This window comes from Oncorhynchus keta, chromosome 2 (genome assembly GCF_023373465.1).
Source record: "Oncorhynchus keta strain PuntledgeMale-10-30-2019 chromosome 2, Oket_V2, whole genome shotgun sequence".
Taxonomy (NCBI): Eukaryota; Metazoa; Chordata; class Actinopteri; order Salmoniformes; family Salmonidae; genus Oncorhynchus; species Oncorhynchus keta.
This window is the reverse complement of record NC_068422.1, coordinates 47,606,458-47,624,980: the sequence shown is the minus strand read 5'-3', so window position 1 is coordinate 47,624,980 and position 18,523 is coordinate 47,606,458. Positions and strand designations below refer to the sequence as shown.

The window sequence follows — 18,523 nt, the reverse complement described above, 5'->3', positions numbered from 1 at the left end:
AAAATATACCGTTCATCTCTTTCAGTAACGTGTTGAGGCCGGAAATTAAGGAGAATGAGAGGCTCAATTAAAGATGTTACAGAACTGCTGTATTTGAAGCACAACTCCCTTCTGCATTCAAAAAGTACTCAGACCCTTTGATTTTTCCCCACATTTTGTTACATTACAGTCTTATTCTAAAATGGATTAAATTAAATCTCCACACAATAATCCATAATGATGAAGCAAAAACAGGTTTTTAGAAATGTTAGCAAATGTATTTTAAAAAAAAACTGAAATATCACATTTACATAAGTATTCAGACCCTTTACTCAGTACTTTGTTGAAGCACCTTTGGCAGCGATTACAGCCTCAAGTCTACTTGTGAATGACGCTACAAGCTTGGCACACCTGTATTTGGGGAGTTTCTCCCATTCTTCTCTGCAGATCATCTCAAGCTCTGGTTGGACCACTCAAGGACATTCAGAGACTTGTCCCAAAGCCACTCCCACATTGTTTTGGCTGTGTGCTTAGGGTTGTTTGGCTGTTGGAAGGTGAACCTTTGCCCCAGTCTGAGGTCCTGAGCGCTCTGTAGCAGGTTTTCATCAAGGATTTCTCTGTACTTTGCACCGTTCATCTTTGCCTCGATACTGACTAGTCTCGCAGTCCCTGCCGCTGAAAAACACCCCCACAGCATGATGCTGCCAACACCATGCTTCACCGTAGGGATGGTGCTAGGTTTCCTCCAGACGTAAAGCTTGACATTCAGACCAATAATTAGTTCAATCTTGGTTTCATCAGACCAGATAATCTTGTTTCTCATGGTCAGTCTTTAGGTGCCTTTTGGCAAACTCCAAGAGGGCTGTCATGTGCATTTTACTGAGGAGTGGCTTCCATCTGGCCACTCTACCATAAAGGCCTGATTGGTGGAATGCTGCAGAGATGGTTGTCCTTCTGGAAGTTTCTCCCATCTCCACAGAGGAACTCTAGAACTCTGTCAGAGTGACCATCGGGTTCTTGGTCACCTCCCTGACCAAGGCCCCTTTCCCCCAATTGCTCAGTTTGGCCGGGCGTCCAGCTCTGCCAGCTAGATGGCAAATTTTTTGTTGTTTCTACTTACTCCTTGACTGCAATGCAAGATGAGCTGGCAGTGACGATTTCAAACTCAGGAGGGTTCCTCCGAAGTTATGAGCAGGCTGTCATTATTATCTCAAGTGAATGGAGAGCTCAAAAATAAAGATCTCATCTATTTTTACAAGACCAGAGAGTCTTGGGGAGGTGCCGGTGAGATGGCTTGAATGGAAGATGAACTGTGCTGCCTGCCTTGCTCATCTTTCCCTGTTGACCTCCTCACTCTGCTCAAGCCACGTGGTTCCCTCTTGACTGTTGCTCCCTCTGTTAGAGGCTTGAAAGAATCCAAATGTTCATCTCCAGCTGAAACTCGCAGTCCAGGCCTACTCTATCATATAGCTGTTTTCTTTGATTGTTGTTAGTTTTGCTTTTCAAGCGCTTTGCGATTCCTTCTGTGGTGAAAAGCACTATAGGAGTTGAATAAATTAGAATGATTATTAAACAGCCACGTTGCTGCCTAGATGTGGAAGTGAATTGGAAATCTTACAGCTCTCCAGTTGCAGAGTGCAGGTTTGCTTGTCCATGGGATATTTGGTCAGATCCATGTTGCAGGCCACAGTGGTGGTGATCCTGGAGATATGAGAGAAAACGGTTAACAGAGGTTTCTTTCCCCCTAGCAGAACCATCTCAGTGTTTTCCCATGTATTCCCTCTGGCGTACCTCTGAAGGCACTAATGCTGTTTGTGTCCCTCTCCTCAATCCTTAAAATAAACCCATTAGCACTGTTCAATCACTGCTTTAGATAACCCAATTACTAATTCTAATTGAGCACACTGAGCAATATTTGATTTAGTGATCCTGCAGGGACTTACAGTATCTACACTGAACAAAAATATAAACACAACATGTAACGTGTTGGTCCCAAGTTTCATGAGCTGAAATAAACGATCCCAAAGTTTTACATATGCACAAAAAGGCTTAAAAATGTTATACACAGATTTGTTTACATCCCTGTTAGTGAGCATACGTCCAACCGGCCTCACAACCTCTGACCATGTGTCATCAGGCCGACAGCCCAGGACCTCCACATCAGGCTTCTTCACCTGGGGGATCGTCTGTGACCAGTCACCCGACAGCTGATGAAATTCTGGTGTTTGCACAACTGAAGCATTTCTGCACAAACTGTCAGAAACCATCGCAGGGAAGCTCATCTGTGTGCTCGTCGTCCTCAATATAGTCTTGACCTGATTGCAAATCGGCGTCATAACCGACTTCAGTGGGCAAATGCTCACTGTACCGGGCAGATGGCCATGTGGGGGAGCGTTTTTTTTATTTAACTAGGCAAGTCAGTTAAGAACAAATTCTTATTTACAATGACGGCCTAGGAACAGTGGGTTAACTGCCTTGTTCAGGGGCAGAACGACAGATTTTTACCTTGTCAGCTCAGGGATTCCATCGAGCAACCTTTCGGTTACTGGTCCAAATGCTATAACCACTAGGCTACCTGCCTAGGCTACCTGCCGGTTTGCTGATGTCATTGTTGTGAACAGAGTGCCCCATGGTGCCGGTGGGCAGTGGTGTAAAGTACTTATGTAAAAATACTTTAAAGTAGTACTCAACTCTATTGCATTTTATTGATGGTAATTTGAATGCAGAAAGATACCGTGACAAGATCCTGAGACCGATTGCAGTGGCATCAATCTGCTGCCATCACCTCATGTTTCAGCATAATAATGCACGGCCCCATGTCGCAAGGATCTGTACACAATTCCTGGAAGCTGAAAATGTCTCAGTTCTTCCATGGCCTGCATACTCACCAGACATGTCACCCATTGAGCATGTTTGGGATGCTCCGGACCAACGTGTACGACAGCTTGTTCCAGTTCCTGCCAATATCCAACGTTTCGCATCCATTGAAGAGGAGTGGGACAACATTCCACAGGCCACAGGCGAAGTAGATGTGTTGCGCTGCATGAGGCAAATGGTGATCACGCCAGATACTGACTGGTTTCTGATCCACACCCCTACCTTTTTTAAAAGTTATATGTGACCAACAGATGCATATCTGTATTCCCAGTCATGTGAAATCCATAGATTAGAGCCTCATTTATTTATTTCAATTGACTGATTTCCTTATATGAACTGTAACTCGGTAAAATCTTTGAAATTGTTGCATGTTGCATTTCTATTTTTGTTCAGTGTCGTCCAAGGCTCTTTGCATTGATGGATCCCTGTGTGTGTGTGTGTGTGTGTGTGTGTGTGTGTGTGTGTGTGTGTGTGTGTGTGTGTGTGTGTGTGTGTGTGTGTGTGTGTGTGTGTGTGTGTGTGTGTGTGTGTGTGTGTGTGTGTGTGTGTGTGTGTGTGTGTGCATGGATTTGTGCATTCGTGCATGCCTGTGTGTGTGTGTTTCTCCAGATGACTCACCTCAGGGCGTAGAGCACTGTTCCATTGGGGAAGATCCTGATCAGCCTGTTCTCCACTGTGATGTCATGGAGGAAGGACTTCTTGGAGTCTACGATGAAGGTGTCTGGTACCCAGAGCAGCTCCACAAGCCTGCCGTCCAGACTCAGGCTTTTGTTCCCCTCAAACACCAGGCGCTCGTCTGTCCAGCGCTGACGCAGGAAGATGGTGGCCGTGTAGTCCTACAGAGCAATGTCAAAGGTCAGCATTGCACGGTTGTACTGCAATTACAGTGCATCTTCATGTCTAACCGCTGATGGCATAACATGACATACTGGATATACTGAAATGTAATATGTATTTTAATATCACAAATTCTGGCCTAATGAGAGTCATTAGACTTGTTGGTGTTTTGTGTTAGAGATGTCTCTTTCCATTCACTACTGTTTGGAGGTTGAAATGATGGCCTAGTAAAGTTATCCTTTTGAAGTGATTTCTTTAACAATCAGATGACACCATTATGATTGGTCATGCCACAACAAAAGGAAATCGTTTTCAAAAGTTAAATTACAAATCCCATTGAATTAAGGCCCATAGAAATATTCATAGAAATATTCATAGTAAGGAAATTAAATCTACTTTCACCCCGTATCACAATGTACAATGCGTCATAAATGACACAGGAAGTTCTCCCACCATGTTGATCTCTGATATGGTGTCAATACTGGCAACGTCCAAACTCATGCCCACAGTCACTGGCCCATCTACAGAGATGAGACAGACACACAGAGAAAGGGCAGGAGGAGAGAGAGAGGGAGAAGCAGACAGAAAGAGAGAGAGCAAAATATGTAAGAGCTGTACTTTCATGTCAATAAAGCATATTTAATTAGAGAGAGGGATAGAGAGAGGGAGAAAGAGAGAGAGAGAGGGGGAGAGAGAGAGGGGGAGAAAGAGAGAGAGAGAGGGGGAGAGAGAGAGAGAGAGAGAGAGAGAGAGAGAGAGAGAGAGAGAGAGAGAGAGAGAGAGAGAGAGAGAGAGAGAGAGAGAGAGAGAGAGAGAGAGAGAGAGAGAGAGAGAGAAAAATAACTGCAAGAGAAAGAGAGGATTCAGAGCCCCATGAGGAATCATAAAGCAGTATAATGAAAGGAGTGTTATTCAAAACGCCTCAAAACAAAAAAGAGCATGTTTGGGAAACTTAGTCCTGAATACTCGGCATCAGTGACAACTGGTGGGAATTATCCCCTCTTCCACTCTTGTATAACAATGTTCTAGTATTTCTGCGTTTGCTTGCCAAGAACAAGGTCACCTAACCGTTGTGCATGTGTGTAACTCTGTATGTAGGCATGCGTGGGTACTCCTGGACCCCAGGAACAGAAGCTGGTGCGATTGTAACAGCTAATGGGAATCCAAATAAACATGTGCGCATACCAAGTTCACCTACACTGGGGACTCTGTGCTTGTGTGTGTGTGTGTGTGTGTGTGTGTGTGTGTGTGTGTGTGTGTGTGTGTGTGTGTGTGTGTGTGTGTGTGTGTGTGTGTGTGTGTGTGTGTGTGTGTGTGTGTGTGTGTGTGTGTGTGTGTGTGTGTGTGTGTGTGTGTGTGTGTGTGTGTGCGCATGCGTGCAGAGCTGCCCTCCTGTATGGGGATCAGCAGTGCACTGATCTCTGTGAATGACATTTTCTCTGATTCGGTTCAGTCTCATTGATTATTCATCAAACAGCAGGCAAACAAAACAATCACATTTAGAGGGATTCTCTGAGACGGAGACAATGACAAGGGATTTGTGAGAACTACAAACAGTGCAGAGGATCAAAGGCCACAATACGTCATGGCACTGTCCTTACAGGGATACGCTGTGTGGCATCCATATTAGGAAGTCACACTGAGTAGGCCTACGCATGGAAATGTTGACCACCGTAAAGCATCCATATTAGTCACACTGAGTATGCATGAGATTGGTGACTGCTAAGACAAATGGCATCATTTGTCAGCTGCTTACTCTTGATATTAACTGCCTACCCCTATGACTAAAATCACCAGGTGTGTTCATGTGTTGGTAGCATGCATTTAGTTGTATTTAGAATTAGCAAATGTTCATCATGCACATACTGTGCTATTCATGTGGAATGAGATTGCTTCCATCTGGCAGGTAAAGGCTCAGGGACATTTAATGCATAGCCTTGTCAACATATGGTTATCTTGACATGAATATGAGAATATGGTAAGGCACACAATCACACAGAGAGACAAACACACACACGCAGAGCTCCCTTGAGCAGTTTCCCTTACTGTCAAAGAAAGGCCTGAGGTACTTGTTGTATCCTTTCATCAGCTTCTGAATGGTGGGAGGCAGAATCTCTCCCTCCTTTACTTCAGCACTGAGCAGTGAGTTCTCTAACATCCTGGGAAGAAGAAAATAACAGAGAAAGAAGAAATGAAATCATTTAGCGTCTCTCTCGCTCTCCTCAGTGGATACCTAACGGTTCTTGCCTGATTATCCTGCCTCTGTGGTCTGCCAGTTCAGATCGTCAATACCTCCTGAATAGCGTAAGCTGTGGTAAGCAGAAGTGAAGCAGCCCGATTGAAAGGCCTCCAAAACAAAATGAAATGAAATGAAAAGGGAGGGAGAAAAAAACCTGACATGTTCTTAGTTGGTTTATGTTGATCCCAACAGGGGTCAGAACACTTGAAACGTTCCATCATCAGCATTCTTCAACTCTCTCCTCTCCCTCTACACGCTTGACTCTGCTCATCTGAGCTCAGATCAGTTTCCAATATGCAGTTCCACTGATTGCTCTTGTTAGGCATTTAGCGGCATAGGGAGATGGTGGAAGAAGGTGGAAGAACCCTGAAGAACCCATTCGCGCACCTTCCCCCCATGGTAGTACTGCCATTTGTGCATAATAATCTGTAATCCAAAAAATGCTTGTGAATGGAAGAAGCCCTGGAGCTTTGTTAGTAATGTAAGGAACACCGAGGGAAGGCAGACCACGGCGAGTGTGCAGGTACATTAATCTCCATACGCTAGTAGGCATGTACGTGTCCTTACAACTGTATGCTCACAGTCAACAGCAGCTCCTTCTCAGTCATTACAACAAAGAGTGTGCATGATAAGCAGTGGTACATTTTCTCCTACTGTTTTGTGTCTTCATCTTCAGTTCAGAGCAGGGGGGGATAATTCTCTGTTCAAGCCAGGTTAAAGGCTTTTACTAATGACTCCAGAGAGCATTCCTCACTGTTTTGAAGTAGACTTTTCAACACTGCCACAGTTCCAGAAGTTCACATAGAAACTTGATGAATGCATACAGACAGACACCGACTTGTAATGCCAGTAGCATTTGACACTATCTGAGAGACCTGGACTATTCATGAGTTGACAGAGATCTGTACTAGCTCTAAAAGACTCTAGTACATGACTTCTTTAAGGTACTTTAGCTTATGGTATTCAAAATCCCGTTTCCCATTTCTATCAATGGAAAGCCATATTCGTGACAGAGCTCTGCCACTGGAACGCTCCATTATGAATCTGCGTGACCTCGAATGACCCCACATGCGCCCACATGCACAGACATAAACACACAGACACACAGACACACACAGACACACACACACTTCCCAGTGTAAGTGAGGTTGGCATCTAGAAGCTCGCATCAAAACACTGCCACCACCGCTAATTTTGACAACCAATTTTAAATTAAATTAAACATATGACTTTTGTTTGGCATATTTTATCATCTCAACCAATGCCATTTAGTAAAGTGATCATGTGGTTTTCATTATTGGTCGCCTATATTTTTTGAACACATTCAAAGATGGCTGAAAACTAGGACGTGAACGTGTGCAAACTGAACTTCAAAAATCACAAATTTTCAGTATAAATTGTGTATAAAATGGGAAACTACAAGGTTGTAACATGTTGTTGACCTATAAGACACAATTGTATATTAATTTATTATATTACTAAAATGTTGTGGTTGAAAAAATATGCTCTACCAGGCGGTTGAGTTGCCAATTAAAAGGAATACTATTAAGTCAAAGCTAAGCTATTAAGAACAATGAAAAGTATTGTTATGGGATGTCTTTTTTATTTTATTTTTTATTTCACCTTTATTTAACCAGGTAGGCTAGTTGAGAACAAGTTCTCATTTACAACTGCGACCTGGCCAAGATAAAGCAAAGCAGTGTGAACAGACAGCAACACAGAGTTACACATGGAATAAACAATAAACAAGTCAATAACACAGTAGAAATTTTTTAAATAAAAAAAATTAAAATACTATATAATATACAATATTATATATACAATACACAATATACATTGTGTGCAAAAGGCGTTAGGAGATAGGCGAATAATTACCATTTAACGGATTAACACTGGAGTGATAAATGATCAGATGGTCATGTGCAGGTAGAGATACTGGTGTGCAAAAGAGCAGAAAAGTACATAAATAAAAAAGTTTGGGGATGAGGTAGGTAAATTGGGTGGGCTATTTACCGATGGACTATGTACAGCTGCAGCGATAGGTTAGCTGCTCAGATAGCAGATGTTTAAATTTGGTGAGGGAGATAAAAGTCTCCAACTTCAATGATTTTTGCAATTCGTTCCAGTCACAGGCAGCAGAGAACTGGAAGGAAAGGCGACCAAATGAGGTGTTGGCTTTAGGGATGATCCGTGAGATACACCTGCTAGAGCACGTGCTACGGGTGGGTGTTGCCATCGTGACCAGTGAACTGAGAATAGGCGGAGCTTTACCTAGCATGGACTTGTAGATGACCTGGTGCCAGTGGGTATGGCGACGAATATGTAGCGAGGGCCAGCCGACTAGAGCATACAGGTCGCAGTGGTGGGTGGTATAAGGTGCTTTAGTAACAAAGCGGATGGCACTGTGATAAACTGCATCCAGTTTGCTGAGAAGAGTATTGGAAGCCATTTTGTAGATGACATCGCCGAAGTCGAGGATCGGTAGGATAGTCAGTTTTACTAGGGTAAGTTTGGCTGGCTTTGTTGTGAAATAGAAAGACGATTCTAGATTAGATTTTGGATTGGAGATGTTTGATATGAGTCTGGAAGGAGAGTTTACAGTCCAGCCAGACACCTAGGTACTTATAGATGTCCACAAATTCTAGGTCGGAACCATCCAGGGTGGTGATGCTATTCGGGCATGCGGGTGCAGGCAGCGAACGGTTGAAAAGCATGCATTTGGCTTTACTAGCGTTTAAGAGCAGTTGGAGGCCACGGAAGGAGTGTTGTATGGCATTGAAGCTCATTTGGAGGTTAGATAGCACAGTGTCCAAGGAAGGGCCAGAAGTATACAGAATGGTGTCGTCTGCGTAGAGGTGGATCAGAGAATCGGCCGCAGCAAGAGCTACATCATTGATATATACAGAGAAAAGAGTCGGCCCGAGAATTGAACCCTGTGGCACCCCCATAGAGACTGCCAGAGGACCGGACAACATGCCCTCCTATTTGACACACTGAACTCTGTCTGCAAAGTAGTTGGAGAACCAGGCAAGGCAGTCATTAGAAAAACCGAGGCTACTGAGTCTGCCGATAAGAATATGGTGATTGACCAAGTCGAAAGCCTTGGCCAGGTCGATGAAGACGGCTGCACAGTACTGCCTTTTATCGATGGCGGTTATGATATCATTTAGTACCTTTAGCGTGGCTGAGGTGCACCCGTGACCGGTATTTAGTCTGTGCAAATACAAAAATCTTCATATCCATATTATTATTTACTGTCTGCCTGTTATCTTCAATATGTTTTACAATATTATTCAGTGTATGTAATTTTACTTGTATTCTAAGCATATAAACTATATTTACATATATTTTAATATTCATATTTCGACACACAAATGTATAATAATTGTATTCATATTTGCTATTAGTCTTCATTTAACTAGGCCTATCCTCCATTATAAGTAATTGAAGCAATCAAAATGTAAATTCTGGTATAATGTTTTTGATTATTTAAAAAGTTTGTTTACCCTACCTAATTAGGAAACTCATCAGCCTGGTTGAGATGTTTGCACTGCATTATTTATAGCATTTTAAGTCATGCAAATAGAAAGTATTCATTTATAGCCTATACTGAGGCTAAATTAACATATTTTCAGACTTTTATAACTTGGTGTGCCAGTTAAAGGGTTAAAACCTATTCAAAATGTACAAAATATTAGGTTTAGTTTTGTATTGACTGTGGCTATTGTGGCATTGACCACATTTGCATGCTTAAAAATGCATGCTAAAAAATCCAAACTCACCAGAGAAATGACAAACTGGCCTTGTACCCTATCTGAATCAGAGGGCTTGATCTACAGTGGCAGAGATGGTACTGGCAACATTATTTGAATGGACATATATGGACATAGACACCATGGATCCACACAACACTCCCTAATGTCCTAATTGGCCCACTCATTGGCCTTGAGTGAGCAGTCACAACCTATTACTTGTCTTTCTCTGTGTTTAGTGAGGTTGGAATGCCATAGGGAAAGAATTGCAAGGAATCGGGGAGATTGGTCGCTTACTCCCTCTCTCTGGCTTTTGGAATCTCTCTCTCTCTCTCTCTCTCTCTCTCTCTCTCTCTCTCTCTCTCTCTCTCTCTCTCTCTCTCTCTCTCTCTCTCTCTCTCTCTCTAATGCATGGGGAACCTTTATTGATTATTGATGGTCCTCCAGAAAACATACACGTGGAGTCTCTGCAGACGAAATGATCTATCTGTAAAATACAAAAAAATGTTGTCAACTGTAAAATAGCACAGACTGGAATATGTTCTGGGATTCATCCAATGGCATTGACGAGTTTACCACATCAGTCACCGGCTTCATTAATAAGTGCATTGATAACATCGTCCCCACAGTAACAGTATGTACATATCTCAACCAAAAGCCACGGATTACAGGCAAAGTCCGCACTAAACTAAAGGCTAGAGCTGCCTCTTTCAAATAGCGGGACAATAATCTGGACGCTTAAGAAATCCCGCTATGCCCTCCGACGAACTATCAAACAGGCAAAGCGTCAACATAGGACTAAGATCGAATCCTACTACACCGGCTCTGACACTCGTCGGATGTGGCAGGGCTTGCAAACTATCACGGATTACTATAGGGAAACCCAGCCGAGAGCTGCCCAGTGACGCGGGCCTACCAGATGAGCTAAATGCCTTCTATGCTCGCTTCGAGGCAAGCAACACTGAACCATGCGTGAATGCACCAGCTGTTCTGGGCGACTGTGTCATCACGCTCTCCAAAGCTGATGTGACCTTAAAAGAGGAACTGACAGAATTTTAGCTAAATTAAATCTTATTCAAATCTGTTCACACCCCCAGGGAGAATATGACACTCTCTTTTTTAAAATTCTGACAAGCGAGCACTTACGGTACATTATAGAACATATTCAGACCCCTTCACTTTTTCTACATTTTGTTACATTACAGCCTTATTCTAAAATGGATTAAATACATTTTTACATCATCAATTTACACACAATACCCCATAATGACAAAGCGAAAACAGGTTTTTAGAAATGTTAGAAAATTTATTTTGTTTTAAATGTGTTCAAAAAAACTTTTTTCGCTTTGCCATTATAGGGTATTGTGTGTAAATTGATGAGGGAAAAAAACAATTTAATCAGTTTTAAAATAAGGCTGTAACGTAACAAAATGTAGAAAAAGTGAAGGGGTCTGAATACTTTCCAAATGCACTAATCCATCTATTTTTATACATTTTTGCAAATATATAAAAATGTAAAACTTAAATATCACATTTACATAAGTATTCAGACCATTTACAGCACCTTTGGCAGCGATTACAGACTTGAGTCTTCTTGGGTATGACGCTACAAGCTTGGCACACCTATATTTGGGGGGTTTATCCCATTCTTCTCTGCAGATCCTCTCAAAATCTGTCAGGTTGGATGGGGAGCGTCGTTGCACAACTATTTTCAGAGATGTTCAATCGGGTTCAAGTCCTGGCTCTGGCTGGGCCACTCAAGGATATTCAGAGACTTGTCCCAATGCAACTCTGGCGTTGTCTTGGCTGTGTGCTTAGGGTTGTTGTCCTGTTGGAAGGTAAAACCTTCGCTCCAGTCTGAGGTCCTGAGTGCTCTAGATCAGGTTTTCCTGAAGCATCTCTCTGTACTTGGCTCCGTTCATCATTCCCTCGATCCTGACTAGTCTCCCAGTCCCTGCTGCTGAACAAAATACCCACAGCAAGATATTGCCACCACCATGCTTCACCGTAGGGATGGTATTGGCCAGGTAATGAGCGGTGCCTGGTTACCACCTGGTTACCACCAGACGTCACTTGACGCTTGGCATTCAGGCCAAAGAGTTCAATCTTGGTTGCATCAGACCAGATAATCTTGTTTCTCATGGTCTGAGAGGCACCTACCTTTTGGCAAACCTTTTGGCAAACTCCAAGCTTCCATCTGGCCACTCTACCATAAAGGCCTGATTGGGGGAGTGCTGCAGAGGTGGTTGTCCTTCCAGAAGGTTCTCCCATCTAGTGGAACTCTAGAGCTCTGTCAGGGCCCTTGGTCACCTCCCCGACCAAAGGTCCTTCTCCCCCGATTGTTCGGTTTGGCCTGGCAGCCAGCACTACGAAGAGTCTTGGTGGTTACAAACTTCTTCCATTGAAGAATGATGGAGGCCAATGTGTTCTTGGGGATCATTAATGTTGCTGACATTTTTTGGTACCCTTCCCCAGATTTGTTCCTCGGCACAATCCTGTCTTTTCGGACAATTCCTTCCACCTCGTGGCTTGGTTTATGCTCTGATATGCACTGTCAACTGTGGGACCTTAAATAGACAGGTGTGTGTCTTTCCAAATCATGTCCAATCAATTTAATTTACCACAGGTGGACCCAAATCAAAATGTAGAAACATCTCAAGGATTATCAATGGGAAACAGGATGCACCTTAGTTCAATTTCGAGTCTCTAGCAAAGGGTCTGAATACTTATTTAATTAAGGTATTACATTTTATTTCATTTTTTGCAAAAACATCTAAAACCCTTTGTTTTTAGATCGCTTTGTGATCATGGGGTATTGTGTGAAGATAGTTTAGTATTTTATTTTAATCCATTTTAGAATAATGCTGTAACGTGAAGGGGTCTGAATACTTTCCAAATGCACTGTAGATATGGTCAATTGCACTGATAAATTATGAGATAAACAAATAGCCTGCTCATCCTTCTGCAGCTTGCCTACCAATGCATCCATAGTCCCAACCAAGAACCCAAGCGAAAGATAAAGTTGGGTAGCTTGCTACAGTAGCTAGCTATTTCCAGACTCAACTTAGAGAACATCTCACTGACCATTTTACTCACTCTAGCAGTGCTGGTTTGGCTGTTTACATGTTATATAGAGGATTCGTGACTAACTATAACTTTTTTTGCCTACGTTTACTGACTGCGGTCATATTCAGCGAGTCTTGCGCATTCATAAATTCATCAGTTATTCTGCACTCCTAGCAGCTAGCTAGCTGGCTATCTAGGGAATGTTAGGCTCTGTGTTTTTAGTTTTCTGCATTAATAGATACGCTAGCATATTAGTCACGTTATGACTGACTTGTGATCGTTGCCCTTGCTAGTTTGATTGTATTGACATTCCCAGCCTTAGTCTTTGGTTTTTGTCCAAAATACTGAATCATTGAAACTGAAACAGTGCATCCAGAATGGAGGCAGCAGACAATGTACCAGGCCAGCTGTGATCTAAAACCTGAATGCAATATTTTTTGGACTACCAAGAAATGTATTGGTGAACCTGTTTTTAAAACCTCTTGTAAAATTGGTTTTGTACCAAACTGGGAATTTGATATTTTTGACTGATATTGTGATTGTCTGTTTTATATCTGCAAAGTAGTTCAAATGCTGTCAATTCCACTTTAAACAGGTTAACATTCACAAGGCTGTAGGGCCAGATAGATTATCAGGACGCATACTCTGAGCATGCGCTGACCAGCTGGCAAGTGTCTTCACATACATTTTCAATCTCTCCCTGACCGTGTCTGTAATACTGACATGTTTCAAGCAGACCACCATTGTCCCTGTGCACAAGAACACCAAGGTAACTTGTCTAAATGACTACCGCCCATTGCACTCACATCTGCACCCATGAAATGCTTTGAAAGGCTGCTCATTAATCACATCAACACCATCATCCAAGAAACCATGGATCCACTCCAATTTGCATTCGGTCCAAACAGATCCACAGATGGCTCAATCTCTATTGCACTCCACACTGCCCTTTCTGACTTGGACTAAAGGAACACATACACCACCATTCTGAAGTTTGGGGTAACATAGAAATGTCCTTTTTGAAAGAAAAGCACACTTTTTGTCCATTAAAATAACATCAAATTGATCAGAAATACAGTGTAGACATTGTTAATGTTGTAAATGACTATATTTTCTCAAACTAGACACTGTAATGTACTTCATCTTGCTCAGTTGTGCACCGGGGCCTCCCACTCCTCTTTCTATTCTGGTTAGGGCCAGTTTGCGCTGCCCTGTGAAGAAGGAGATCTTCAGTTTCCTGGCAATTACTCACAAGGAATAGGCTTCATTTCTCAGAACAGGAATAGACTGACAGGAGTGATGGTTGCTGATAATGTGCCTCTGTACGCCTATGTAGATATTCCATAACAAAATCAGTCGTTGCCAGCTATAATAGTCATTTACAACATTAACAGTGTCGACACTCTATTTTGGATCAATTTGATGTTATTTTAATGGACAAAAAATGTGCTTTTCTTTAAAAAGGAAGGATATTTCTAAGTGACCCTGACATTTTGAACGGTAGTGTACGTGAGAATGTTGTTCAAAGACTACAGGTCAGCGTTCAACACCATAGTGCCCTCCAAACTAATCACTAAGCTAAGGTCCCTGGGACTGAACACCTCCCTCTGCAACTGGATCCTGGACATCCTGGCGGGCCACCTCGATGTCCGCATTGCTAAAGACCTATCATGGTCCAAACACATCAACACAGTCGTGAAGAGGGCATGACAGTGCCTCTTCCCCCTCAGGAGGCTAAAAAGATTTGGCATGGGCCCTCAGATCCTCAAAACGTTGTACAGCTGCACAATTGAGATAATCTTGACTGGCTGCATTACCACTTGACATGGCAACTACTTGGCACCTGACCACAAGGCGTTACTGAATGTAGTGCGTACGGCCCAGTACACCACGGGGGTGAACTACCTGTTAACCAAATAAATAGTTAACCGACCTATCTGCATTGACCCTTTTTGAATGTTTTTTTACTCTGAGCACACACACTAGACTCTACTCACACACTCACACATACTTACACTGACACTCCAACACACAAACTTACAGTGGGGTAAAGTACATATTTTAGTACTACTTGTGTCATTTTTCAGGGTATCTGTACTTTACTATATATATGTTGGACAACTTTTAATTTTACTTCACCACATTCCTAAAGAAAATTATTTTGAATGCTTATCAGGACAGGAAAATGGTCCAATTCACATATCAAGAGAACATCCCTGATCATCTCTACTGCCTCTGACCTGGTGGACTAAACACAAATGCTTTGTTTGTAAATTGTGTATGGATGTTGGAGTGTGCCCCTAGCTATCCGTAAATAAAATAAATGTTTTAAATGGTTCTGTCTGGTTTGCTTAATATAAGGAATTAGAAATGTATGCTTTTACTTTTGATACTTCAGTATATTTTAGCAATTACATTTACTTTTGATACATAAGTATGTTCAAAACCAAATAATATAATAATAATATAATAATATATGCCATTTACTGGGTGACTAACTTTTACTTCAGTCATTACAGTCATGTGTGCATACATTCTACGTTTTCCCGGGAATCAACCCACTACCCTGACAAGCACCATGCTTTTCCCAATACTGCAGAAGGACCACAATGCTTAAGACTTTTACTAAAGTAGTATTTTACTGGGTGACTAACTTTTACTTGAGTCATGCTATCAAGGTATCTTTTCTTTTACTCAAGTATGACAATTGGATACTTTTCCCAATACTGCACACACACACACACACACACACACACACACACACACACACACACACACACACACACACACACACACACACACACACGCACACACGCACACACGCACACACACACTTAAACACACACTTAAACACTTAAACACTCACCACATATGCTGCTGCTACTATCTATTATCTATCCTTTCAATGACCTCTTACCCCTGTACATCGACTCAGTATTGGTACCCCACGTGTATCGGCAAGCTATCATTTCTCATTGTGTATTTATTCCTCATGTTACATTTTGCTTCTAGTATTGTTTTTTATTTATTTTTTAGGATAATTTCTGCATTGTTGGGAATGGACTGAAAGTAAGAATTTCACTGTTAGTCTACACCTGTTGTTTACAGATAATTACGTTTTTACTTGAAATACCAAATCACACCTGAGGCCAGTGAAGTGGTTCTCAACGACGAGTGCCACATTGGGACATACGTATAGCCTTGTGGCTGGTGTAGCGAATGGTGGTTTGGTGTTAGATGTGTGGGTGTAGAGAAGGGGTGGGGGTTACGTGGATGGTGATGCAGTGCAGTGGGGAATCTGCCTTTTCGGATCTTGTTTCTGTGCCCCCTGGTGTCCCATCCCTCCCCTCCCATCCCCTTTCCTCCCACCTCTGCTGTTCACACAGAGATGAGGCCTGCGTCAGCTGAGGCAACGCTCACGCATTTCACAACAGATTAATTCAGCCCACCACAGCCCCTGCAGAGAACTGAGTAACGCTCTCCACGGCCCCTCTCCCTCTTCCCATCCCTCCCGTTCCACAGCAGCACACACCCATAAAAAACGCTCTCTCCATCTTTTCAAGGCAATCCCACTCGCCCCTTCTTCCGTCTCCTCTGGTAAGAACAATCCCTGTGGCACATGGCACAACATCCCGATCCCACTCTGCAGCAAGAGGAATGGGATACATGTACTGTAGTATGTAGACATGGGGTGGGAGTAGGAATTAGATTTCCCATTCAAGACCATGTTCAAATCACCCGAGCGAAATAGGATTTGATGAGACGGGAGCTTAGTTTCACCACAGATAATTATTCATTTCGGGTAACACATGCCCACTTACTGTCACTGCAGTAAGCACAGTAAGCTATTGATGCACCGGTGCATCAATCTAATTAAAATAATACAAAAATCCCCATCAAAATCCGTCAGTTTAATCTAGAGATATCAGTTTTTATGCTTGGGCTGTGTCTCAGTCCACCACATCCGCCTGTCAGCCTTCATCTGTGCTGAAAAGTGGCAGAGGTACAGTGCTGTTTGTCAGACCAGGTGACATCCTGAAAATGTTTCTCCTCACAAAAACATTTGTAGCGTCAGAACGGTTTGGCCTACTAACTAATATGACCACTCTACGGACCCCCGCAAGTGTCATGGGACTCATCTGAAGGTTACCCATACAAATGAAATGAAGTATGGATGTAGTTTTGTGCCAACAAAAAAAGGGGTTCAATATGTGTTTATATTATATTATATTGTATATATATTATATTGTATCTCAGATATAGGACAGACTCTTCAAAACTTTATTCCTTATTATTTCTTTTTGGACTGTCTTTTTTTGCCCAAAGGCTTAGACTTTGTAGACGTTAAACATCATGCCCACGAGATCTATTGGGTATTGGGTTAAAATGTGCTTTGTAACACCAAAACCAGTGGCAACTGAGCTGCCACCAACCCGAAATAAACAAAACCTTAACTTTGCTGGAGTATTGAAACACATCATCCCGAAATGTTTTGAACACGGTGGTGTAATACCACTTAATCAAGTGTTTTGAAACACCTTGCCAAGGACCGGGAGCACTACTGGAAACAATATTTTGGTGTTTCAAACCCTGTCTAGTGCAGAATTACATCACTTCTTCTGGAGTTTTTAATGTTTAACATTGATTTATGTACTTGAGTTTAACCCATTTTGGCAGGCATTTTTGAACACAGTGCTCAATCCACTTAACAGCAACCATTGCAAGAAAATGTATTTTCCAGTACGATTAAAAGTTAAACATTTAGGAATTGGTCCGTTATCATTGAACGTAATTTTGCCTGACAGTTTTGATATCAGTTCATCATGATCCATTACACCTCATGGCAAGTTGCAACCTGTTGAACATCAATGTTAAGTGGATGGCCATATAAAACATATATTCATGAGAGGGCCATTAACAGTATCTAATAATACCTTATACTGTTAGAAAGTTCAGATGTTCAGCTTTTTTGCATTTTTAATTCATCTATGATTTGTATGTACTTTTTGCACTAGTATCCACTGCAATAGTAAATCGTATGATTTAATTTTCAAATTAAATATGCTATGAACAACCTACTTATGAAAAAATGGGGGAATAGGGCTTGACTTTTGGGGAGGATAATCTACATATACTCACAATCAACTTAAATATCTATTTTTTAAATATATGTTTAAATATTTTTTTTTAAATATTAAAACATACAATCTGATAGTAGCAATACAAGGATTTAACATTGATAGAAGAGACAGAAATGAATATGGGGGAGGTGTCACTGTAAATGTTCAGAGATCTATCCCTGTGAAACTCAGAGAGGATCTCATGCCAAAAGTTGTTGAAATGTTATGGCTACAGGGTCACCTGCCACATCTATAGTAGCCATTTTCTACCACTCTAAATTCCAAGCATCTGCCTCTAACCCTAGGAAGCTCTTTGCCACCTTCTCCTCACTCCTGAATCCTCCTCCCCCCTCCTCCCTCTCTGCAGATGACTTCGTCAACCATTTTGAAAAGAAGGTCGACGACATCCGATCCTCGTTTGCTAAGTCAAACGGCACCGCTGGTTCTGCTCACACTGCCCTACCCTGTGCTCTGACCTCTTTCTCCCCTCTCTCTCCAGATGAAATTTCGCGTCTTGTGATGGCCGGCCGCCCAACAACCTGCCCGCTTGACCCTATCCCCTCCTCTCTTCTCCAGACCATTTCCGGAGACCTTCTCCCTTACCTCACCTCCCTCATCAACTCATCCCTGACCGCTGGCTACGTCCCTTCCGT

The 18,523-nt window shown here is 42.3% G+C and overlaps 1 protein-coding gene across 1 annotated transcript in view; it reads right to left on the bottom strand.

Annotated features, from left to right (window-relative positions):
- The window catches only part of LOC118401500 (gamma-aminobutyric acid receptor subunit pi-like), an 87,635-nt gene that overhangs the window by 14,705 nt on the left and 54,407 nt on the right, over positions 1-18,523 (bottom strand). Inside the window, exons 3-6 of the mRNA XM_035799070.2 lie at positions 5,740-5,852; positions 4,147-4,214; positions 3,475-3,692; positions 1,598-1,680 (exon numbers count right to left, since the gene is read on the bottom strand). Of these exons, the coding sequence (XP_035654963.1) occupies positions 1,598-1,680; positions 3,475-3,692; positions 4,147-4,214; positions 5,740-5,852 (482 nt within the window). The remainder of the gene's footprint in view (positions 1-1,597; positions 1,681-3,474; positions 3,693-4,146; positions 4,215-5,739; positions 5,853-18,523) is intronic.